We start from the raw sequence: 26582 nt of genomic DNA on the forward strand, positions 1-26582 counted from the left end.
AGTGGGTCCCCACAGTATCTAGTGGGTTCTCACAGTATCTAGTGGGTCCCCACAGTATCTAGTGGGTCTCTAGAGTCTTGTGGGCCCCTCGAGTCTTGTGGGTCCCCACAGTATCTATCTAGTGGGTCCCCACAGTATCTATCTAGTGGGTCCCCACATTATCTATCTAGTGGGTCCCCACAGTATCTATCTAGTGGGTCCCCACAGTGTCTATCTAGTGGGTCCCCACAGTATCTATCTAGTGGGTCCCCACAGTATCTATCTAGTGGGTCCCCACAGTATCTATCTAGTGGGGTCTAGTGGGTCCCACAGTATCTATCTAGTGGGTCCCCACAGTATCTATCTAGTGGGTCCCCACAGTATCTATCTAGTGGGTCCCCACAGTATCTATCTAGTGGGTCCCCACAGTATCTATCTAGTGGGTCCCCACAGTATCTATCTAGTGGGTCCCCACAGTATCTATCTAGTGGGTCCCCACAGTATCTATCTAGTGGGTCCCCACAGTATCTATCTAGTGGGTCCCCACAGTATCTATCTAGTGGGTCCCCACAGTATCTATCTAGTGGGTCCCCACAGTATCTATCTAGTGGATCCCCACATTCTCTAGTGGGTCCCCACAGTATCTAGTGGGTCCCCACAGTATCTGGTGGGTTCCCACAGTATCCAGTGGGTCCCCACAGTATATAGTGGGTACCCACAGCATCTAGTGGGTCCCCACAGTATCTAGTGGGTTCCCACAGTATCTATTGGGTCCCCACAGTATCTAGTGGGTCCCCACAGTATCTAGTGGGTCCCCACAGTATCTAGTGGGTTCCCACAGTATCTAGTGGGTCCCCACAGTATCTAGTGGGTCCCCACAGTATCTAGTGGGTCCCCACAGTATCTAGTGGGTCCCCACAGTGTCTAGTGGGTCCCCACAGTATCTAGTGGGTCCCCACAGTATCTAGTGGGCCCCCACAGTATCTAGTGGGTCCCCACAGTATCTAGTGGGTCCCCACAGTATCTAGTGGGTCCCCACAGTATCTAGTGGGTCCCCACAGTATCTAGTGGGTCCCCACAGTGTCTAGTGGGTCCCCACAGTATCTAGTGGGTCCCCACAGTATCTAGTGGGTCCCCACAGTATCTAGTGGGTCCCCACAGTGTCTAGTGGGTCCCTAGAATCTTATGGGTCCCACAATAGGTTGTAGGTCTTAACTTGGCCTTGTAAACTTAAGTACAAGATTCTAAGGCAGATATTATTGATTTTAGAGGCCGGCCATCCCACCAACACTCTGCTCACTAGGTGATTCATGCTCATTCTCCACGTGTATAATATTAACTATATATCAAGAGCCCCTTTTTTTTTATAAAATTTCATAATAGTTATGTCTTGGATGAGTGCTTTAGGTACGAGAGAGAGAATACAAGTTTTTACTGAATAATTCGGCATATTGGTGCGTCAGTCAGGGAAGGAGAGGTGCCATGTGTTTCCAGTATTAACAACATTTATATTGGATATCTAAGTAATGTTGTTATAAAACGGCGTTTACGTTTTATTTTAATATATGAAAATTCATTTTTGATTGTGTCAAGAGCCGTGTATATTTGTTTTTTTCAACGTTTCTGAAGAAAAGATGACTCAAGTCTCCTACCCGAAGCTTATCTTACTTGTGTTTGATTCCGCTCTCTATGCTAAATTAAATGTTTTTAACAATATTAAAAGAATTATTCACACTGTTTTCTCACTGACAGTCTAAAAACATTCATATAAATTTGTCTGGTTGGGTTGTTATACATTATAAGTAATTGTGTGGAAATATATAATTTAAGAATTGTGTGTGAAGCCACGCCTCCGAACACCACTATTGACCAGCTCCATCGCCATTTTGTGAGCAGACATTACGCCACTATCATCCAGTTTTAGCTCTTCATGGACGGCAACAGTTATGTAAGTTTATTTGATATCTACTTAGTATGTTGCCGTGAAGGTGTGGAAGATGTGGGGAGTGTGTAAGAGGCGATGATGGAGGAGGAAGATGAGAGAAGAGTGTTCACATGGTGAGTCTCCTCCCTCAGCCTGCCTCACACGGGTGATGTTCACTCTTGTACGTAAATGCTTCAGGGAACCGACAACTTGATTAATTGGACACATGCGGCACTTGGGTATCTTTGTTGGGGAAACGTTTCGCCACACAGTGGCTTCATCAGTCCTGTACAAAGAATAGTGAGGATTGGAAAGAGTTTGAGGTAGTCCATCCCTCAGTCTGGAGTCGATGTGATCAATCCATCAGTCTTTTCAAGATTGATTACATCGACTCTAGGCTGAGGGATTGATTACCTCAAACTCCTGATCTTCATTCTTATTTGTACTGGACTGATGAAGCCAGTGTGTAGTGGGTGGGTGTGAGTTGGACCTGATAGCTTGTGCTACCAGGTCGGTTGCCGTGTTCCTCCCTTAAGTCAATGTGACCTGACCTGACTAGGTTGGGTGCATTGGCTTAAGCCGGTAGGAGACTTGGACCTGCCTCGCATGGGCCAGTAGGCCTGCTGCAGTGTTCCTTCGTTCTTATGTTCTTAATTTATCAGTGTTCATTGTGTGTGGTCTTGTTTGGTTGACCTGTACTTGGTGGGTTTTCTTCATGTAGGTAGGCTTACCTTGCTATGGGCAAGTAGGCCTATGTATTGATACACTTCTTTTCGTTTTATTGTGTTGGCTGTTGCTTCTCACAGAACACTTAACTGAGAAATGGTATGAAGATACCAACCAGACACTTACCTGGAGTTTACCTGGAGAGAGTTCTGGGGTCAACGCCCCCGTGGCCCGGTCTGTGACCAGGCCTCATGGTGAATCAGAGCCTGATCAACCAGCCTGTTACTGCTGGCTGCATGCAATCCAATGTACGAGCCACAGCCCGATTGGTCAGGTACTGACTTTATGTATAGTTCAAGATATTTCAGCACAAGTGGCTTCTTCAGGACTGATGAAGCCACTTATGGTGAAATATTTCCTTTAATAAATATCCTGAACTGTACATAATGAATTAACTGACTACATATATTAGGATGACGCTGCTGCTATGTCTGAACCCTCCTCCTTCAGGTGAGGTTGATGTTGGTCAGGAAGTAAGTTCATTTAGGCACAGGTACACATAAGTACAATTATCATGCAGTGTAAATTACCTAGGATAACCCAAAAAGGTCAGTGACTTGTTTCCATTGGTGAAGATTTCTTGGTCCAAGGAACTGAAGCTACCTGTTAAAAGTGATTTTCCAGTTGTCGAAGAGTTCAGCCTTATGCTGTGTGTAATTTTAATACAGGTCTCGGCACACACTAACATAACAAATTGAACTAATCCAATGCTGTATGACCCTTGTTGGTTTAGTACTTCTTTTTTATTATAATTAACTAATCCAAACCTAAATTATGTAGGTAGATAACTTGGGTCATCCATGATTTGAATGTTGGTGACCTTGCTTGACATCACTGAAATCATTTGCTTGGTTTCTAGTTAAGTCACTGACTTTGCAAATCACTGAGTTATTCAGGCAGCAGGTTTGGTAACTTGAAATACAACTACATATTGACTAGTAAAATAGTTTAGGTTGAGTTTAGGCTTAGACTAAGTTAGGTTAGTGCTTTTAATAGTACACACAGAATTATCTTGACATTTCATTACAATTAGCATAGTATTAACCCTTTGAGGGTCGACAGGCCCTCTCCGAAACTCGTTCTCAGGGTCGGCCAAATTTTAAAAAAAAAAAATATTTTCTCTTATGAAAAGATAGAGAATCTTTTCCTGATCATAAGGACACCAAAAGTTTGAAATTTGATGGAAAACTTACGGAATTATGCTCTCACAAAGTTAGCGGTCTCGGCGATGTTTACGCATCGGCGATTTTGCCCACTTTGAGCCCCATTTTCGGCCAATTCCACTGTACTAGTCGACAAAAAACATGAATATTTCGCTAGAACTCCATTTTTTCTATCGAATTTGTGCAAGAAACCACCCATTTATGAAATTCAACTATCCAGTACAGTGGTCAGAATTTAGCAATTTTGCCAATTTCACACAAATTTCAAAAGATGCCAATTTCCGAATAGGGTTCAGAATAAACAAGAAAGACATTCCTGGCACTAAAATGACATTTCCTCTGGTCATTAGTCACGTCTCAAGGCCCCTCTTATATTCTTTTGCTTTCCACTTTGAATTTTTATTCTCACAAAAAATATAAGATTTACTGTTATGCAGACTACTGCATTAGTGTAAAAAATGGTATAAATATTATTGGTGCACTTGTGAAAGAATATTAGACTCACCAGTTGACGTGTATTGCACGCTTGGCACGATTTGTTTACTTTTGAAATTTGGTAAAAATCTAACATTTCTGCTACTTTGAGCTCAATTTCAAGGTACCTTTCATTGTAAAACCAGTCAAAATCATCTCAATTTCTGTAATATGTCTTCCATTCTATAAAATGAGAACAAGAAAACTAGAATACAACAATAAATACAATACGAAAATACAGTGCAAAGTCGCTGTTTTATTCCAAAAAAATGGTCAAAGTTTTTTTTTTCTCATTATGCACTGTGTGCTGCAGGATTTTTTTTAGACTGTGCACACTGACCACATAGACCCATTCTTTCATATGAAGACCTACCGGCTTTCTCCCACTAGATTTGAGGGTGCTAGAATTTAGGCGTACTAGTACGTCAAAAACCCTGGGTCGTAAGCCGTACTAGTACATCCGAAACCCTCAAAGGGTTAACCCTTTCAGGGTCCGTCCCGTAGATCTACAGCTTTACATTCAGGGTCCAAACCGTAGATCTACGCCATGAGCTCAGCTCACTCTGATAAACTGTGAGTGGTACATTTGGGCCTAGATATGAGAGAATACATCTATGTGGTATGTGTGCACCACATAAAACAGATCCTGCAGCACACTGTGTATAATGAGAGAAAAAAATGAAATCATGATTTTTCGATTAAAACAGCAACTTTGCAGTGTTTTTTCGTATGTTTTTTATAATTGTATTTGCGATTTCTTGGTCTCATTTGATAGAATGGAAGACATATTACAGAAATAGAGATGATTTTGATTGGTTTTAGCATTGGAAATGGCTTGAAACTGAGCTCATAGTAGCAGAAATGTTAAATTTTTGCCGATATTCAAGAGTAAACAAACGACCTCACACGTCGAATACACGTCAGCTGGTGGGTCTAATATACATTCACAAATACACAAATATGGTGATGATAGTTATACAATTATTACAGTATTGCATAACAGTAAATCTTCTATTTTTTGGTGTGAATAAAAATTCATTATGTGAATAAAAAATCAAAATGGAATTTATTTGTAAAGCCTCAAAACATAACTAATGAACAGAGGAAATGTTAGTTTAGTGCCAGGAATGCCTACATTGTTCATTCTGGACCCTATTTTGAAATTGGAATATTTTGAACTTTGTGTTAAATTGGCCAACTTACTGGACCCTATTTTGAAATTGGAATATTTTGAACTTTGTGTTAAATTGGCCAAATTACCAATTTCCGATCACTTTATTTTGTAGTTGAAACAGTTGACTTGGCGATTTCTTGTGCTCAATCGATAGAATAGAAGTAATACTAGTGAAATAGCTAAGAATTTTGTTGATTGGAATAATGTAATTGGCCTAAAATGGGAGTCAAAGTCGGCAAAATCGCCGATTCGTAAATATCGCTGACACATCAAAATTCGCGAGAGCATAATTTCGTCAATTTTCCACCAAATTTCGTACTTTTTGTTTTATTACCTTCACAAAAAGATTCTCTACGATTTCATAAGAAAAAATAACAAATTTTTTTTTTTGAAAATTCTTGGACACTGGTGCGTGACTCCAGATTTGGGCCTTGGACCCTGAAAGGGTTAAATATGTTTGGGCTAGTTACAGAATGTACTTAATCCCTTGCTTAATTTACATTGCATATTTAGCCATTTACATCATTATTTTAATTTAAAGCAATTTGTATATTTTTACTAACCAAGCCTCTTTCTGCCTTTTCAGAGCAGACTTTGTTGATACTGGAAAATGGAGGTAAGTGTTGTGGTTTGGCTCTTATCCTTTGTTGCAAGCAGTATGGTTAAGAATAAATATATAAGCAGACTGAGGGTATTGGACTGGCAGCTGGTTGCCCAAATGTCAACAGATTTCACTGTAATGCAGATGTGTATCAGCCATTACATTTAACTTGTTAATTATGTGTTTTTATAGGTTTGAGCTGCAGTGATGGGTAGTACCTATGAACTTATTAGACTATAACCCAACTGATTATTTCTTATGTACAATGATATATTCTTGTAATCTTAAATTATGATTAAGCTTGCTCAAAATGCTCTGAATAACTATGGGCTTTCAACATACTCTCAGTGTATCGTGTTGAAATAAACTTGTATATCCTTTCGTACAAGTACAGTGGGACCTCAAACATCGAACTGCTCTTAACTCGACCAGCTATGTAAGTGTATTTTTGTAAGTGCTTTTATAAGTGTATTTTTTAAATTAAGACACGTGCAACATCTGGGTATCTTTATTGTAGACGTTTCACCATCCAGTTCTACTGTCTTCCAGTTATGTCCTGGAATTTGTATTGATAAAACCACTTGATGGCGAAACGTCTACAATAAAGATACCCAGGTTTTGCACGTGCCTTAATTTCATCTTGTCGGTATTGTATACCATTCTTGTACAAGTGTATTTTTGAGGGACTGAAATGAACTAATCTAATTTACATTATTCCTGATGGGATTAAATTCGTTCGGTAACGGCACTCAAACAGCCGTCTGGAACGAAGGAAGTTCGATATTTGAGGTTCCACTGTATTCCAGGACATCATTTTGGTTTCTACTTAAAAATAATGATTCTTTTGACAATTCCCAGAGGTCCTTTAATGTGAAGGTTGCATTTAGTGGTTGTTACATTGTGTAAGCAATGCTTAGACATAGTGGGGAAATGTAATATGACTTGGAGGTTAGGTTGAAGCAGTATATACAAGTATTGTAATGGAACTGGACAGGAGCTCGGACACAGTTGTCATGTTAAAATGAGCAGTCACTCTGACTGGGAGCAAATGCTGAAAAATATTTAATGAGTCTTATGACACTGTAGCAGTGGATTATCTTTCTCCAAGCATGGTTACGTGGAGAAGAAACAGCCTTCATAAAGTAATTTGTTTATTTGGTGTTTCTGGGAGAGTTCTCTGTGTTAGCTTAATTAGTATAGTACTGTACTATAATATTAACTAAAACTACATTTTTATTATAATATTACTAAAGTACAGTATGCTAATTTGAGAAAAGGGAGGTCTGTATTGTCATTATTTCTAAAGACATAAATACCTTGGTTTGTAATTACTGTCCAAGAAATAATACTTTATACTGAACATTAACGAACAAGCAATTTTTATGGGAGGTACCCTGATGTTAGCTAAGGGCTTTTGATCCAAGGAATTTGAACCACCTTCCCCTTTCTCTGCTCATATCTGATTGCCTCCAGTTCCCCAAGGCTCTATAACCTATACTGGTTTAGTATTTCTCCATGAATGAACTGTAATATGATAATACTCATTGAATTATATATGAGTCGTAAATTCTTTGTACAGTTACAGGGCCAGGGTCTTGGTTTAACAGAGATGATCAACGCCATGGCTGCCCAGCAACACATGTACACTGCAGCTGCAGCATACGGTAGTCTGGAGGCTGCAGCATATGCTCAGTACCCTCAGTATGTTACACAGGTGTGTGACAAAATGGCTGTATTAAACACGTATTGTGCTTGTATTGGCCTTGATATTTTCATCAATTATGAGAACACTTGAGTGTTTATCAGGTGGATACAGTTTAACTTTCAAGTTATATTTTTAATAGTTATAATCTTTGTATTTATATCTTTTTTTTTTTATTTTGACAGGGTGCATATATTGCTTCTGCAGCAGCACCAGGAGGTGGGCGTGGACACGGCCGTAGCAGCCTAGACCCTTATGACAGTTATGCAGCAGCTGCTTATGACCCAGACCCACCACGTCATCGTGAGCGCCGTGACCGGGAAGACCGTCGTAGAGACAGAGATCGGGATCGTGATCGAGACAGGAGAGATAGGGACAGAGACCGCAGAGACAGGGATCGTGATCGTGACAGAGATCGGGATCGTGACAGAGATCGGGATCGTGACAGAGATAGGGATCGTGATCGTGATCGCTGGAGGGATGATGACCGTGATCGCAGTCCTCGTCGTGATCGTGACCATAGAGATTATAGGGATTATGATCACCATAGAGATCAGTAAGTACAGTATTGCAATGCTCAATATTAAACCGCCATGATAAACTACTTAGCTAGTTAGAATACTTTGTTTTTACTTGCAGGGCTCCTTAACCCTTTGACTGTTTACACCGTATAAATACATCTTGTGCGCCATTGTTTCTGACGTATATATACTCAATAATTCTAGCGGCTTCAAATCAAGCGGGAGAAAGCTGGTAGGCCCACATGTGAGAGAATGGGTCTGTGTGGTCAGTGTGCACCACATAAAAAAAATCCTGCAGCACAGTGCATAATGAGAAAAAAAACATTGTTTTTTTGGATTAAAACGCCGACTTTGAGGTGTATTTTCGTATAGTATTTATTGCTGTATTCGCGTTTTCATGGTCTTAGGTGATAAAATGGAAAGCATATTACAGAAATAGAGATGATTTTCATTTGACGATGAAAACGACCTTGAAACTGAGCTCAAAGTAATGGAAATGTTTGATTTTTACCAATGTTCAGGAGTAAACAAATCACACCACACGTCCAATACACGTCAACTGGGGAGTCTAATATTCTCACTAGTGCACTGGTATTATTTTTACAATAATGCAGTAGTCTGCATAACAGTAAATTTTGTATTTTTTTGTATGAATAAAAAATAAAAATAGAAAGCAATAATAATATAAGAGGGGCCTAGGGATGTGACTAATGAACAGAGGATATGTTATTTTAGTGCCAAGAATGTCTACCTTGTTTATTCTGGACCCTATTTTGAAATCGGCATATTTTTTAATTTACGTGAAATTGGACAAATTGCCAATTTCTGACCACTATATTGGGTAGTTCAAATTGGTAAATGGGCAGTTTTTTGTACTCAGCTGATAGATAAAATGGAGTTCTAAAGAAATAGCTGAGTTTGGTCAACTGGAAAAACGGAATTGGCTGAAAACAGGGCTCAAGTTGGCGAAATCACCGATACCCATATGTCGCTGAGACTGCTAACTTCATGGGAGCGTAATTCCATGAGTTTTCGACCAAATTTTGAACTTTTGGTGTCATTACCACCGGGAAAAGATTCTCTATCATTTTTTTTTTTTTTTTTTTTTTTTCCAAAAATTTATCGACATAGAATGACAGTTTCAGAAAGGGGCCTGCGACAGTCAAAGGGTTAATACAATCATACAGTTATTGAAAGTGAAGTTGAATTAGCAAGTGTTGGCAAATTCATTAAACTGTCCAAACATTGATCTATGTTCATGTGCGTAGCACTCCGAACGTAGATCTACACATTTTTTTACATTTGAAAGCATGTAAAATAAAACGTAGATCTACGTTCCGAGCGCTATGCATGTGAATGTAGATCTGTTTGGACAGTTTAAGGGTTAAGAGTAGATAAGAAAATGCTCAAGGGGCCAGAAACAGGTGATGATGCCCCAATTTATGCCACAAAGACTCGGTGACAATATAATTCAGTTGGCTATGTCTAAGACAGTGTTGTGGAGTTAACCTTTTTTCTAATCCATTTTTTATATTAGGAATATTGTTACTTTTCCCCTTTGATCTTTACTCCTTTATATATCTGTCCATTAACCCTTTGACTGTTTCCGACGTATAAATACGTCTTACGAGCCAATGTTTCTGACGTATTTATACGCATAAATTCTAGCAGCTTCAAATCAAGCAGGAGAAAGCTGGTAGGCCCACATGTGAGAGAATGGGTCTCCATGGTCAGTGTGCACCATATAAAAAAAATCGGGGAGCCAGTGGTGCATTGTGGGAATGCCATTTCAGTTGTCATTTTTCAGCATGTCTAGCGGTAAGAAATATGTGATTCCCCAGCAAATCTGGGACTCTTCTCTTCCCAAGTGATGCTCTAACACAGATGGAAGTGTCAGTGAAGATCAATTTCATGATTTGGAGGAGTTTGAGACCAAAAGCAATGGAGGAGGAGGAGGGGGAGGAGGGGAGGAAGAGGAGGAGGAGGAGGAGGAGGAGGAGGGAAGGAAGAGGAGGAGGAGGAGGAGGAGGAGGAGGAGGAGAAGAGGAGGAGGAGGAGGAGGAAGAAGAAGATGTAATAATATTGTTCCCTTGAAGCAAGAAAAAAAAAAGTCCACCCCATGACAGTGACAAGATAAGGGGAGATAACATCTGATAAGAGCTGACTTTGATGAGGGTAAAGGAGGGTAATATTACATGACCATTGCCCTCCCTTTGTTTTTGCTGGTACACAAACATTTCTGTCTGTCTATTTGTCTGTCTGTCAAGCTCCCTGTCTGTCCATCTAGCTCTCTGTCTCAGAGAGAGCCACAAGACTGTGTCATCACGTTTACTCACATCTTCAAGCAGAGTATAGCACTTTGTCTGGATTTCTTGGGTTATCCTAGGTAATTTACACTATGTATACTTGTATTTATGTGTACCTGTGAGACAGAGATAGGCAGACAGATAGAAAGAGAGACAGATTGAAAGATATAAAATGAGGGAGAAAGATAATTAGATAGAATGGAGGAGGGGAAGCAGCATCCGACCCCATTGTTTTGACAGGCGGTAGGGTAGTGACTAATGACACAATATGTCACTTTGACAGCTGCCGACTCCTGACTCAAAACAATTATAAGCCACACACTCGCACACAAGGAGGAGGAGGAGGAGGAAGAAGAAGAAGAGGAGGAAGAAGAAGAAGAGGAGGAAGAAGAAGAGGAGGAGGAAGAAGAAGAAGAGGAGGAAGAGGAGGAGGAAGAGGAGGAGGAAGAGGAGGAGGAAGAGGAGGAAGAGGAGGAGGAAGAGGAGGAGGAAGAGGAGGAAGAGGAGGAGGAAGAGGAGGAGGAAGAGGAAGAGGAGGAAGAGGAGGAAGAGGAAGAGGAAGAGGAAGAAGAATTGTTTGTTTGTTTTTGTAAACAAGTTTTGTAAACAATATATTGATAATTATGTTTGTGTGCTTGTTGTGTTGTATACAACGAGTGTATATATATACATTGCACCTTACTTTGGTCTCATAGGCCACATAAGTTATGTGAAAAAATAAAATAGTGAAAAAAACAAAAAACCTTCAATTACAAGTAAACTAAAGTTTACCGGGTGAGCGCAGTCGCCGCTGTTGCCATACGCGGCTCATTTTCTGCAAACTTCATGGCTCTATATCTCGGTAAGTACCGATGGCAAAAATTTTTTTTTTGGACTAAAACACTCAGAAAAATAATCTTAACATTTTCATAAGAAAAAATAATTTTTTTTTTTTTTGAATATTTGGCGACATAGAATGACAGTTTCAGAGAGGGACCTGAAACAGTCAAAGGGTTAAGAAAACTGCTTTTGTAATCAGCTATCCTGGTCTCTGTAACTGCATTTGGGTCTGAAATCTTTCATTTAATTTACAAGCTTTGTTTTTGATCTCCTGTTTGTAATGCTCTATAGTTCCTGCTTCGCTAGTGTGCATCTGAGTTTAGAACCTAGTGACTTGTCACAGATTATTACATTGGAATCGCAGGCACAAGTAGTAATATAACCTCAGCCAAGGCTGGGTTCCAGGAGTAGAAAAATTCTCGAAAATCATCAAATGTAGTACAGTACTTAAAGAATGAGTGTTTCCATTTCATTTGACTGTGCCATCTGAGTGTATGCACTTCTCATTCATATAGTATCCCTCCTGTGCCACTACTTATGTAATAAGATTTTTGTACAGTATATTAATTTCTTTACAGTTACGATGAAGAAAGAACAGATTATAAATCTCAACCACCCAACAATACAATCATGGTCCGAGGTTTGGCACAGCACATTACGGAGAATGACGTAAGTTTTGATGATTTGCGTGGTGGCATACACTATGGCTCCCTCTTGTCACAGAAGAACATGAATGTAACAAGTAAAATTTAGGTGATCTAAGAACTAATTAATTACTGTCTGTAAATGCCTTAACTTCTTTTTTCACTAAGAGACTACTGTGAAATAAAAATTAAGGTTGATCATGTGTTGTAACTATATTAATGTTTTAGGCTCACAAGGTGTCTAATTTTCAGATTCGTGCTGATATTTTAGCTTGTAATCTCATGCCAAAAGACATCAGACTCGTCAGGAAAAAAGAATCAGGTAAAGTAGCATTCCCTTGGGCCTAACCTCCCTGGACTCCTATGTTTTTATGTTTTAGTTCCATTTTCTGTTATCCATGTTCTTTCCTGTCCACCTGTGTTTGTCTCGCTGGCTGAAGGAAGGCCTAGGTCACAGGGTTGCCAAAACAATTTACACATTTGATGAGCACTAAATCAAACTCTTCCAGGTACCTTCATATGTTTCGCAGATCAGCAGCATTATTTTGTGCTCCGAAATTGTGAGTACTCGGGGTCATGGATAAGGTTTTCAGTGTCAGTACTGCTCAGAAATAAGTCATTTTTTTAACTGTAAAACTGATTATGGAATTCCTTCAAATTGAAATAAATATAAGCCTTTTAAAAAGTACAGTATGTTTAATAATTGTTGTTTAGCATGCAGGCTGTATATATATATATATATATATATATATATATATATATATATATATATATATATATATATATATATATATATATATATATGTGTATCTATATATGTGTATATATATACATTATATATATATATATATATATATATATATATATATATATATATATTTTATATATTGAAAAATTGTAGAGATAATCATTATTGCTTTAATATATTATATAAATATTCCTTAATTGTGTTCCTTGCACCCTTAAAAGAAGATCGATGCAGGAATGCAGCAGTAGGGGACACCAGTGATTCCTTAAATATCTTGAGCAGTGAATTGTGTGCGTGCATGTGTGCGTGTGTGTATGCATCTGGAGTATTGTTGAATGCATATTTCTCCATTTGGTGATGCATGAGGCTGTATGGAGAACTTGGCAAGCAATGAGTAGAAGTATGTTTATCTACACCAGTGCAGCTGTATTATTTATTCATGTATTAGTGGCCCCTGTGACCTGAAAGAGGCTGTTGAGAGAGTAAAACTTTGAAGCCAGCGAGGTGGGCACAAAGTGGCTGGTTAGTGGCCACAGGGCCAACTCACGGCCATTTGAGGGTGCGACGTTGAGTGTCCCTCACGCCTCCTTTAAGAACATCATTAATTAACACTTGCTTGTGTGTGTTCTTGCGTCTAGGTGCATCAAGAGGCTTTGCCTTCGTGGAGTTTACGACGGTACATGACGCCACACGGTGGATGGAAGCCAAACAGGTATCGCGGTGAATCCCCGCCGGCCCGGCCCGGCCCCAGGCAGTTCCCCCGGCAGGGTCCCCGGACCCCCTGGCCACGGCCAAGGGGTCAGGGCCAGCCAACTCTGCCAGTAACACTGGGTTTACCTCTTCCTCAATACCATCATAGCCATTGGGTTCCTCTTGTTATTTTGCTTCCAATGTTGAATCAATAATTTGTCATTTTCTATGAGGAACTGTTTTATTGTTAGACCTTGTCCAATTATTGTACATGTGCGTTGTGAAAGTATCACCCCTCATCCTTTACATCCTTATATTAAGCATCAAACTTGTTTCACTTTGAGTGCACAATAATTTTTTTTTTTTTCTCCAAAATTGACGCTTGCTCATTTTTTGTTCCTTGATACTGTGTTTATGTGAGCATGTATTTCTCTCCATGGTGTGAAAGCTGAGTGATTGAGTGATCACAATAGTAGATTAAGCTGACATAGGAATCAGTGAACCTAACACTAGCTTTTTGCTCAGCTGTCTTAAGACTTAACATTTAGAGCATGGCTAGGGATAAACTGATTTAAGGCCACCTCCAGCTTTACATAAATAAATTAATGTGATAGATTAAGTTTTTTACCCTTAATATCAGGCAATGCATCCTATTCTGTCTAGTTAGTGTAAGCACTTTGCATTTAAGAGGTGGTCTTATTATGTCCCAAATGCTTCTCCTCTGGAGTCCTGAGAGCACATATTCAAGGATGCATGCTTGCGAAAGTCAGTGAAACTTGTAGCTGTTATTCTACTCCCAATGAGAGATGTTATCATCAAAGGAGCAAGCCTGATAAGGGCAACCCTGCGGGACCCTCTGCTTAACAGCATCAGCAACTACAACCACAACAGTAAACGTGCTCACCCGAACATCCACAACAACAAAGTCTCGGCACCAAGGTTCTCCTCCAGCCAGGGTGTTGGCACTCCTTCCTCAGTAGATTGAGTCTAGTCACTTTTGCCATTTCATGCCATTCATGGGATTAGGGAAGAGCTCCTGCACAGGTATGAAAGACATTTTAATTTTATATGTATGCTTTAAGTAATTCTAATACAGTATCACTTGTTTTCCTACCTGTAGAACTTGCTCTTTTTCTAGCCCATTCTCGGCTGAATTGGAGACCAAAAGTAACAGCTCATGTAAGACTCTGAAATTTTGTTCGAGGGTAAATATTAATGTCTTTAATGGCATCTTTTGCAGGGTGTTCTTATTTTGCAAGATGTGTATAGAGCAACGTTGCAGTATTCCATTCCTAAAGAATCTTCAGAACGACAGTCAAAGGCATCACAAGACTGGTTTTGCATCAGGGTATGTTCATTATGAGATCAGAGTTATTTGATATTGTCTCGAGGCTCATAAACAGTTTATTGATACAGTTGGTTTAGTGTTTAATTTCAATTTGTAATGCTTTGTTACAGTGTGGTGCTCATAATTTCAAGAGGCGTGACTCTTGCTTCAAATGTTCAGCTCCCCGCCATGAGTCTGAGGCAGGAGAAGAAGGCAGTGATGAAGTTTGTACATATCCAACAAATAGTAAGTTCGAATTTATGAAATAAAAGTTTATCAACCTGTGCAGGCGTAAAAGCTGCAAGGTATTGCTTAAACAATGCCAATGATATAAGATACAGTAAGACAAGTGTACTTTAGATGATTAGTGGTATACACTAGAGAATTTAGGCCATTGAAGATTAAAGGCTCCATGCTGTAGGAAAGTGGACCAAATTTTTATGCATTTTATGTTATCCTATAGGGGTGTTAATGTTGCAGTTTAAAAACTGTAGTGTAAAGCACCCTTCTGGCAAGACAGTGATGGAGTGAATGATGGTGAAAGTTTTTCTTTTTCGGGCCACCCTGCCTTGGTGGGAATCGGCCAGTGTGATAATAAAATAATATATTTAAATTTTATATTTAATTTGTAGTTATATCAAATTACCTCTTCAAGGTAGGCGAATTGATTTTGGTAAAGGGCTCTTGATCAAAGGAAATGGAGCCATCCTCCCTTTCCTAGGATTAAATAGGATTACCTCTCATTCCCCAGGTTCTGAACAACCTTCATGGGTTTAGCACTTTGAGCCTGGCCCATGGCCGGGCTCTTCGAGTAGTTAAACTCAAAACTTCATAGGTATATCTAAGGTTTCCTGGGCTGTATAGTCCTTGTGGCTTAGCGCTTCTTTTTTTATTATAATAATAATAATGTTTCCTGTGATTATAATAATTCACCCTATTCCAAGGGAAAATAGGGTAATCATTTTTAATGTTATAATGACATATTTACTTAAAGTATCACTCAGCTGTTAGAAATTTATATATTTTAATATTAAGGTCTTGATATTTCTGGCATTCTTTTCATATTGAAAAATGACTTAATGTGAGGTGGTAACAGATTTGTTCCAACCACAAAATCATTATGTACTAGACACTGGGAGAACCTGTTGTTCAATCATTAATTCAGAAAGGAAAAAAAAAATCAGACCCATGAAAAGACCAAAACCATTATTGCCAAATTAGAAAATCTACAAAATTCCAATGAAAGCTTCTGCAACCTCTTGTTTCTATTCTTGTCAACTGCACCATTTCATCACAAAAGAAAAGCAGAGGTAACCAGGAAATAGCAGAAGTAGTGTATGTAATAAGCTCAGAAGAATGTGCCCTATTTTGCTCACAAACTATTAAGGGTCAGAATCAGATAAAATGCATTGCAGTGTCTAGAGAGGGAGTGAGAGGACTTGCAAGGGAGCTTGACATCCAGGGCACAAAATCTAGATGAAGTATTGCCATAAATAAAAGGAGCTGAAGTACAGTGGCAGCCTCATAGGTCTTCAACTATTTATTAATAATGGGTGAAAATGTCAGACAAATGGTAAATAGTAAATGTGTGTAAAGGTAGAAAGTTGAAAGTGAACATAGAAAAGAGTAAGGTGATGAGGGTATCAAATGATTTAGATAAATTAAAATTGGATATCAAATTGGGGAGTATGGAAGACGTGAATGTTTTCAGGTATTTGGGAGTCGACGTGTCGGCGGATGGATTTATGAAGGATGAGGTTAATCATAGAATTGATGGGAAAAAAGGTGAATGGTGCGTATATGTGGAGACAAGAAAACGTGAGCGTGTTCGACAGGAGTGAATGGAGACGACTGGTATTTGGGACCTAACGAACTGTTGGAGCGTGGGCAGGGTAATAGTATTTAATGAAGGGATTCAGGGAAACCAGTTATTTTTATATAGCCGGACTTGAGTCCTGAAAATAGGAAGTACAGTGCCTGCAGTCTAAAGGAGGGGGTTCAGGATATTGGCAGTTTGGAAGGATATGTTGTGTATATTTATATGTATATGCTTCTAAACTGCGTTGAGGTATATGTGGAGTCAAAAAACGTTATCTATGGAGGCAAAGAAGGGAATGTATGAAAGTATAGTAGTACCAACACTCTTATATGGGTGTGAAGCTTGGGTGGTAAATGCAGCAGCGAGGAGACGGTTGGAGGCAGTGGAGATGTCCTGTTTAAGGGCAATGTGTGGTGTAAATATTATGCAGAAAATTCGGAGTGTGGAAATTAGGAGAAGGTGTGGAGTTAATAAAAGTATTAGTCAGAGGGCAGAAGAGGGGTTGTTGAGGTGGTTTGGTCATTTAGAGAGAATGGATCAAAGTAGAATGACATGGAAAGCATATAAATCTATAGGGGAAGGAAGGCGGGGTAGGGGTCGTCCTCGAAAGGGTTGGAGAGAGGGGGTAAAGGAGGTTTTGTGGGTAAGGGGCTTGGACTTCCAGCAAGCGTGCATGAGCGTGTTAGATAGGAGTGAATGGAGACGAATGGTACTTGGGACCTGACGATCTGTTGGAGTGTGAGCAGGGTAATATTTAGTGAAGGGATTCAGGGAAACCGGTTATTTTCATATAGTCGGACTTGAGTCCTGGAAATGGGAAGTACAATGCCTGCACTTTAAAGGAGGGGTTTGGGATATTGGCAGTTTGGAGGGATATGTTGTGTATCTTTATATGTGTATGCTTCTAGACTGTTGTATTCTGAGCACCTCTGCAAAAACAGTGATAATGTGCGAGTGTGGTGAAAGTGTTGAATGATGATGAAAGTATTTTCTTTTTGGGGATTTTCTTTCTTTTTTGGGTCACCCTGCCTCGGTGGGAGACGGCCGACTTGTTGAAAAAAAAAAAAAAAAAAAAAAAGCTTCTAAACTGTTGTATTCTGGGCACTTCTGCAAAAACAGTGATTGTGTGAGTGAGGTGAAAGTGTTTTCGTTTGGGGGATTTTCTTTCTTTTTGGCTAACCCTGCCTTGGTGGGAGACGGCCGACTTGTTAAAAAATTTTTTTTAAGAAAAATTAAGTCGGGAATTCCTAAATAGGTTATTGTTTTTAACGAAAAAATGTAAAAGGTTTTAGAAAAGATCATACTGAATATCTGGAAAGTATAATATTCCTCATGGAACATAAGCCTTTTAGAGATAAGAGATACTAACAAGTCACAGGAATGAAAGATGGGAGAAAAAATAAGACGGCACTGGAAAGAGAAGGTTGGGTGTACCACTTATTCCTAGACTAAAAGTTTTTGATTTGGTGGCACATAGAAAGCTAATTACCAAACAGGAGAAGCATGGCAGGGTAACAGGAATAGTAATAGCATGAAAAAGGTAATGTTTATAGTCCTTTACACCTTAACATACTTGTGAACTTTTTTTAACTTATGAAAAATCCATGAGAAGTATCCAACATTTACTCATTCTCCCATAGGCACTGTTCTGTTACGGAAGATGGGTGTGGTGAAGGAAATTATGGAGATTGTGATTTCTATATGGAGAGAGACTGGAGACAAATTACTGTATATGGTAATGATAAATATTGCTTACCATATTGAGAATATTTAATAAATTTACTTTCTGTGCTCCCAAGCTCTTCTTCTGCGAGGTCTAGATGTTCTAAGTACTGAAGAAAGTGTCCTGCAAGGTATCCAGCATGCTGGTAGTGATCTGCCCATTCGCTCCGTTCGCATTGGACGAGATCCTTTGACGAATACCTCAAGAGGAGTTTGCTACATTGAGCTCAATTCTGTCTTAGACTCAATGCAGTTACACAACAAACTTGCTCATTCCCCTCCAACCATTGACAACAAACAGGTTAGTTAATTATGTCAATAGAATGTTATTTAGGGAATGGGAGAGGATGTTCGATTAGAATGTAACGGGTATTTGGAAGTGATACAGTAGGGCTCCAACTATGATGGTTTGCACTTTCAAAAACAGGGCACTTTGGAACCAGTTAATTTCTTAAAAATGCTTGCCTGCTGATGGGAATATTGCGAACATTCATGCATTATTTTCAGTAATTATTTTTTCATTTTTATTTTTTGCTAAATGCATTCACAATTTTTGCATTATTTTAACTCTAATATGTAATCTCTGTACCGAATTGAAAAAGCCACTGATTGGCAAAAATGATTTGGTTATTAAAATGAATGGAGGATCATTGGTTGATTAAGGTGGATAATTCTGGGGTGGATGGAGAGAAAATGCTGTACAGCCTCTCCTCACTTAGACTCGTTCCGTTCCTAAGACCAAGTCGTTAAATGAATTCATCATTAAGTGAGGAACATACATTCTATAATGGTGGTGGGTTTGTGTCAACTATGTTTGATATTATTTTAATGTCACCTTTGCACCATTTATAACATTTCTGTTATTTTTTAAATGTTTATACAGTAGTGTACTGTATGTATATTGAAACAGAATAGAGGAAATCAGCATTGTGTACATTTAGGTATAAATACTTGTTGGGAAGGGATTCAGGGAAACCTGTTATATTTATATAGCTGGACTTGAGTAGTGGAAATGGGAAGTACAATGCCTGCACTTTAAAGGAGGGGTTTGGGATATTGGCAGTTTGGAGGGATATGTTGTGTATCTTTATGCGTATATGCTTCTAAACTGTTGTATTCTGAGCACCTCTGCAAAAATGGTGATTATGTGAGAGTGAGGTGAAAGTGTTGAATGATGAAAGTATTTTTGGGGGGAGAGGATTTTTTCTTTTTGGGTCACCCTGCTTCGGTAGGAGACGGCCGACTTGTTAAAAAAAAAAAATTGTTGGAGAGCCCGTCGTAAGTCCGAGGCTTCGGTAAACGAGTACATCACTAAGTGAGAAGAGGCTATATTACGTAGTTTGAAATGTGTATAGAAAAGAAATACAGGATATGTTTTTCTCTGAAAATACAAGGTTGTTATACATTAAATAATAAGGTTATGTAAGCTTAGTTTTAGCACTAATAAGAATATAGTTGCTCAGTATAGACTTTGAGGTCTTTGAAGAATACATTTATTAATTCCTTGTGGTCTAATAAAAAAAATCAAGTTAGGTTGAGGTGGAAGACCACAGTTATAGGGATAAATAAGAAGACTGTGTTTAGAACATATTTAATAATACTTTAAAATGGTTTTATTTCAGGTGACTATTTCCTATTGTAAACTCAACCAGAATAATGGAAATAACAGCAGCTCAGGTAAGCTATTAATAATTGGTGAAACTTTTATGAATGTGTAATTTCTTATATATACCTATCTTGCTTAATGCAGTAGGTGTGTTTCAGGCTTGTGGCAGCTTTACCAAGCTCAATAAGGCCATAAACTTAATTTAGTATAATAAACATATTCAGTGTCTTGTAGACTGAGCTTATTACATACCCCTAATACTGATACAAATGGGACATGAATATTAGCAAAATTGCACAAAGTGAAGGGAAAATGCTCCAGTTTGAATGCAAGGGGTGATCTCTACCAAGTAATATCACCTCTGCATTATGTACACATTTATTCACCAGATAAATTATGTTTAACTAAATGAATAAATTCACAAATCGTTCTTGGTGTTAAATGTATCTGGATTTCTTTTGAGTGGGTTTTACTTCATAATAAGCATGGGTTTTTTTGTTTTGTTGAGCCACCTGCAAATAGATTTTTTTTTTGTTATTGAAGAGCTTGTGAAAATAATTGCCCTCATCTTTCAAAATTCACTGCAAGAGAAACCCCTTCACTACATTGCTGGTGAAACTATTCTTACAAAATATCATTTTTATTTGCAGGGTCACATAAATATCTGTTTGCCTTGAGCTCCTATGCATTCTGGCTCTTAACTCTTTCAGGATCCAGACCCCTAATCTGAGAATTGCTGTCAGGGTCTAAGAATTAAAATTTTTTTTTTTCTTATGGAATGATAGACTACCTTTTTCCAAAGGTAGTGAACCCAAAAGTACGAAATTTGAAGGAAAACTTACGGAATTATGCTCTTGCAAAGTTAGCAGTCTTGGCTATATTTACGCATTGGTGATTTCGCCCACTTTTAGGCCAATTCCATTGTTCATTGCCCAAACTTATAGCTGTTTCACTGGTATTCTTCCCATTCTATCGATTGAGTACAAGAAACCGTTCATTTACCTATCTCGACTACCTAATAAGTAATCTGAAATTGGTAATTTGGCCAGTTTCACACGTAAAAAAAATTGCCAATTTAAAAATGGGGTCCAGAATAAACAATGCAGACATTCTTTGCACTAAAACTTTTCCTCTGTTCGTTAGTTATGTCCTCAGGCCTTTCCTGTAAATACATGTAATTTCCATTTTGAATTTTTATTCACAAAATATAGAAGATTTACCGGTCTGCAGACTACTGTATTATTGTAATTGTATAAATAGTGTCAGCACATTCGTGAACGCGTGTTAGACACCAGATAAGACTTGTATTAGATGAGTGACATAATTTGTCCTCTTGAATATCAACAAAAATCTAACGTTTCCACTATTTTGAGTTCAATTTCAAACTACTTTCAGTCCTGAAACCAATAAAAATCATCTATGTTTCTGTAATATATTGTCCATTCTGTAAAATGATACCAAGAAACCCAGAATACATCCATAAAAACCATCCAAAAAATACACCACAAATTTGATATTTTAAATAAAATTGTCAGTTTTTTTTTTTTCCCCCATGCACTGTATGGGGGAGGATTTTTTATATGGCGCACACTCGCCGTATAGACTCATTCTCTCATATCTAGGCCCAAATTTACCACTTGCTGCTTATCTGAGTAAGCTGAGCTCATTGTGTAGTTCTGTGGCACAGACCCTGAGCTCAAACGTGTAGTACTATGGTACAGGCTTCAAAGTGGTTGAACCATATGCTATTTTTACAAATTTGTATTCCTTCATAGGGGATGAGAACTCCCTGCATTTATTTAATAAACATCATTACAAGTATTACAACTTTTTTTTCCATATTTCTGAAGCCTATTAAATCAAGGGCCACTAAATCAAAGGTTTACTGTATTTGTGAAAGTATGAAACATTCAGTATTGTATATATTTTGTGAAGCTGATGAATTGAACTTCAGTATTTTAAATGTAGCATGACGATTGTGAATGGAATTACTGAATGTGGTATTCTAATGCTTTCTAATAAATCTACAAAGGTAACAACTGGTCAAGTCAACAACAGCAGCAGCAACAGTACCATCAACCTGCAGAATACACTGCAGGAGCAGACATTAAACAGTTGGCTGAGTACAGTGCTTCTTTATATGCTCAGACTCCTGAGGAACATGCATCTTATGTGCAGTATTACACCATGTACTACCAGCAGCAGGCGCAGGTTAGCAAGGGCAAGATTTTAATAACCTCTTGTTCCCTTACTCTTCCTCTCCAAAAACTTTGTAACTTTAAATTCTACTGTAATGCTGTTTCATGAAATACTTTCCACGACCTTCCAAAATAATTAAGTTTTAAGGGCAGAAGATATATAGAAAAAATATTGTTAATTCTTTTATTTAATTACTGCAATACAACCACCATTGTAATGATTTTCAAATAAAAGTTAAAATTTATTCAAGTTTAGCAAACATGAAAAATGGCTTTTTTTTTTTTTTTTTTTTTTTTGTAATACTACTCCCAAGCTTCTCCAATTCTCCTTTATCCAAGTTCTTTTTTAATTATATCCCCCCTTAAGTTTTGGTTTTCCAGTATTTTACGTAACCGTCTATGTTTCTCTGAAGTGATTAACCTCTTAATGTTTAAAAAAAAAAAAATTCATTGAGTAGTAAGGTAAATTTTAAGTTGCCCAATTTTGTGACAGGCATATCAACAAAATCAACAGCAGCAGGGCAGTTCAAACCAGTCAGATTCTGTTAATGCTGCAGCAGCTGTTGCTCAATCTGCTCTGCAAGCAATGCATCAGAAGTCTGCAGCAACTGCTTCAACAAATGCTGCCGCTGCAGCAGCAGCAGCAGCCGCCGCCGCAGCTGCTGCTTCACAAAGCACATACACTACAGCAACCACTTCTACAACAACAGCTACTGATCAGACGTACACTCAGGCTTCAACGAGTTCGACAAACTGTGATGGTGTTAAAATTCAAACGGGAGACTACCCCACATACCGTAGGTTTACAGCATGTAGGAATACTCTTAATACGTACTTAGTTAAAGCTGTGTTTTATTGATAAATGGAATTGCTTCAAAGCTGTAAAACCTAAATGTTATAATTTTTTTTTTTACTATATTGGTGATTTCCTACCAAGGTAGGGTAACACAAAAAGGAAATGTTCAATAGCTGTCTTGCCAGGGGTGTACAAACATCACAGTTCAAGTGAGCCTCTGAACTGCAACATCTCCACCCCTCCAGAGTGCATGCAGTGTGCTTTCTACTCCAGGATTCTAAATCTCACAAACTGGTTTCCCCTGAATCCCTTAGTGATTGTTACTTTTCATGAAATGAATGAATGTCTCCCAGTTACTAGAAAGAAATTTAAAAAGTAGTCTTGTAAAAGAAAAAAAATAGTACAAATTAGTGTCCTGAGTATATGGAAGGAGCAAAAGTAGGTGGTTAGATTATTTTAGTATATCTGGCATACAAATTTAGAAGCTAATGGAAAGTGCATAATAGGTCAGGAGTCAAGTTTTAGAAAAATATTTGCAGATTGCTTATTTTCTGTAAATGTAGCAGACTGTTAAAGAGCAAAGAAATTTCTTCATAGAATGAGGTTAGGTTATGTAATGTCTCTTAGGCTTATTAATGTATATGTGGAGGGAGCTATGAAGGAAATGTGTGAATTGAAATACAGTTTTTACTAACCATTTGTTTTTCTGATTATACTAAATCATTAAGTTTATAAACAAGTGTTTAATCACAAATATAAAAAAAATACATGTTAAGAGTAAGGTACAGTAATGGATTTTATAAGGCTAGAGAGAAAAGTGGTCATTTTTCTTCATTTAAAATGAACTTCCCATAAATGGTAGAACACACTGTGGATAGTGATGTATGTATTTGTAATAGAATTTTAATATTTGGAATGAGTGCTGTACAATGTCATCATTTACTGCAGTCTCCCTAAACACTAAAAAAGAAAGCAAGTTACAATTTATTTCAATTTTATATTTTGTATAAATAATTTTTAAGGAGCTTTTATTAAAGCTCATTTATTGACATTATCACTTTTGAAGCCTCGAGATGGTTAAGTGTGAGAGAAAAATCACATCTTCCTCTTGAGTTACCTTTAGTCGGTTAGAGTATCTCATTGTTACCAAAAAGACAAGCATTCTTGTCTCAGTCCTCTTCAAGGGGGGCTCCTTGGCGTGGTGAAGAGGCTCTTGGTCTGAGGAATTAGACCTGTCGGTCTCCTTTCTCAGACCGAACCTAATTACCCCCCAATCCCCCGTTCCCTATCCCATCCTCCCCATCCTCCCCTTTTTCCTTTCCTCCTCCTCCTCCCCACCCCTTCCTTTTTTGGCCTTTTTTTTTCCCACAGGCACGCTAGTTCCTAGGTAGGGGGGAGGGTACCGAGGTCCATCCCATTCCGTTGAGGTTCTTGGCGGTGGCGTAGTTTACCGTGGAATCTGGATTGCCTGGGGATGTCCCGATCCCTCTCCAGTATCCCGGAGGGTGGCTTTGGGTGTCTCTCGGGCGACGGGTGTATCTCTGGAAGCCACCTTTCGGAGTCCGGGGGTGGTGGCCGAAGGACGTATGCTTTGTGGTGGATTTCCGGCCGCCCTCTTTTGTCCACCGAGGTAGCTCGGCAGATGTGAGGTTGCTATCCCGGATTGCCGGTTTACTGGCAAGATGGGTAGGGTATGGCACGGGTTCCATGATGCATCTGCGCTACTTGCAGTGCTGAGGTCCTCTTGGCGCGGAGGGAGATTTCTGGCCCTTTTGTTCCTCCTAGGAACTATCCATCCCTGGTCCCCCTCTTTTTTATTCTTTTTTTTATTTTTATTTTCTTTTCTTTCTTTTTTTTCTTAAAAACAAAAACAAAGAAGTAACCTAACCATGGCAGCCCTAGTCCATGAACCTGCTACCCCCGGGCCCCTTCTTGATACCGCACCCCGTTCTGATCCCGCCTCGTCTTTGGACCACTCTTCGGACACTCCTCATGCCTCTGTACCTCTTGCCGGTGCTGTTTCCTCACCCGCTTCAGGTACTGAGGCCTCGACTGACTCCTTTGATTTATCTGACCTTCGCTCTCCTCTGACTATGCTTCCGGCCTCTCCCTCTACAGTGCGGCAATTTTCGAATCGCCGACCCGTTCCACGTCGGACCAACTCTGGTCCCACGCCTAAACGCCAACGACAATTACCTGCTGATGATACTCCTCCACCTTCTCGTTCTTCTCAGAAAAGATCGACACGTCCTTCACTACCTTTCCACACTCAGTTTCAGACTGCACAATGGACTAAATTCTTCACTTTACGACCGACTTCCTCTACTGCCTATCTTTCTGACCATAGTATTGGCAAGGCACTCCTACGCCATGTTGGTAAAGATATTTCTTTTCATGCTCTTAAGAGCGGTACGCGCATCATCACCGTACAGAATGCTACCCAGGCTCATGAGCTTTCTCGTCTTTCCCATATCGATACTGTTCCTGTCACTATTGAAAAACATCATTCCCTCAATTCTTGTAGTGGTACTGTCATTCTGCCCCATACCATAGTTCAACAAAATTTCCAGACACGTGGCACTGACATTCTTGAACAGCTGGAACTCCAAGATCTCCCAATCCTCAAGGTAGACACTTATGTTCTTCCTGCCCGCGGGTGGAGACGATACCCTAGCAGTGTGGCTCGTTTAACTTTTGACAGCCGTGAACTCCCATCCTCAGTTTATGTAGCAGGACATCGGTTACAAGTTCGAAAGGTGATCCCTACACCGCAACAGTGTAGAAATTGCTGGCGATTTGGCCATCCAGCGAAATATTGCAGGTCTATCGCCGAATGCCCAGTCTGTGGTGCCGATGACCATTCTAATACGTCTTGCAATCGACCTCCCTCTTGCCTTAATTGTCATGAGGCTCACCCTTCGTACTCTCGCCGTTGTCAAGTCACTTAAACGAGTGGGAAATCCGTTACCTCAAAGAGGCAGAAGGTCTCCCTTATGCCATGGCAGTTTCTCATCTCTGCCTTCAAGGGAGACTACCTCGTGTTTCTTATTCCCGTGTTTCAAAACGTCCCCCCACTTCTGGTATCCCATCTTCTGCACCCACCTCTGTGGTTACCTCTCCCATAGTCACTCCTGTATCTAATTCTTTTGCTGTCCTCGGCTCAGACGTCCCTACTTCAACGCCTCAGTCTGATCTCGCTTCTTCGTGTTCTCTCTCGCAAGCCTCAGTAGCGACGAAATCTTGTATGACACCTCCTCCCAATCGTCCCACTACTTCTCAAAAGTCAAAAAAAGGTCCGTTAACACCTCCTACCCATCTTCCACCTCTTCATTTTACCTTCCCTGTCTCTGTACCTGGTTCTCCCCCTCTCACTGGCTCTGTTACAAGTGTAGAGGTTCACCCTCCTCCTCGTACTGTACCTTCCTCCCCTGTTCCCTCCCAAGTTTCTTCCTCTTCTGCCACCTCCCAGGTTTCTGCCTCTTCTGTCCCCTTCCACGCTTCTCCAGTTCCCTCCACCCTTTCGCCCCCTTCCCCTACCTTTGTAGAGTCCAATACAGTTCCAATCTTTTCTCATCCTCCCCCTACCATTTCCAATATTGTCTCCCATACGACGTCTCTGAATTCCGAAACACTTGAAGCAATC

At 39.4% G+C, this 26582-nt stretch overlaps 1 protein-coding gene across 4 annotated transcripts in view; it reads left to right on the forward strand.

The window, feature by feature from the left end:
- Positions 1 to 1807: 1807 nt before the first annotated feature.
- Positions 1808 to 26582, forward strand: part of LOC128696611 (RNA-binding protein 5) — a 39028-nt gene continuing 14253 nt past the window's right edge. For 2 of the 4 annotated variants that reach the window (XM_053787931.2, XM_053787950.2), the window contains exons 1-13: positions 1808 to 1927; positions 6027 to 6056; positions 7621 to 7755; positions 7929 to 8299; positions 11968 to 12058; positions 12286 to 12355; positions 13420 to 13493; positions 14712 to 14819; positions 14930 to 15044; positions 18417 to 18640; positions 19962 to 20016; positions 21978 to 22156; positions 22637 to 22955. In XM_053787931.2, the coding sequence (XP_053643906.1) occupies positions 6051 to 6056; positions 7621 to 7755; positions 7929 to 8299; positions 11968 to 12058; positions 12286 to 12355; positions 13420 to 13493; positions 14712 to 14819; positions 14930 to 15044; positions 18417 to 18640; positions 19962 to 20016; positions 21978 to 22156; positions 22637 to 22955 (1747 nt within the window). In that variant the 5' untranslated portion in view covers positions 1808 to 1927; positions 6027 to 6050. Of the gene's footprint in view, positions 1928 to 2066; positions 2085 to 6026; positions 6057 to 7620; positions 7756 to 7928; positions 8300 to 11967; positions 12059 to 12285; positions 12356 to 13419; positions 13494 to 14711; positions 14820 to 14929; positions 15045 to 18416; positions 18641 to 19961; positions 20017 to 21977; positions 22157 to 22636; positions 22956 to 26582 lie in introns of those variants that run through there. The other 2 variants (XM_053787942.2, XM_053787935.1) reach the window with 2 other exon arrangements.

The sequence above is a fragment of the Cherax quadricarinatus genome, chromosome 31 (assembly GCF_038502225.1).
Source record: "Cherax quadricarinatus isolate ZL_2023a chromosome 31, ASM3850222v1, whole genome shotgun sequence".
NCBI lineage: Eukaryota > Metazoa > Arthropoda > Malacostraca > Decapoda > Parastacidae > Cherax > Cherax quadricarinatus.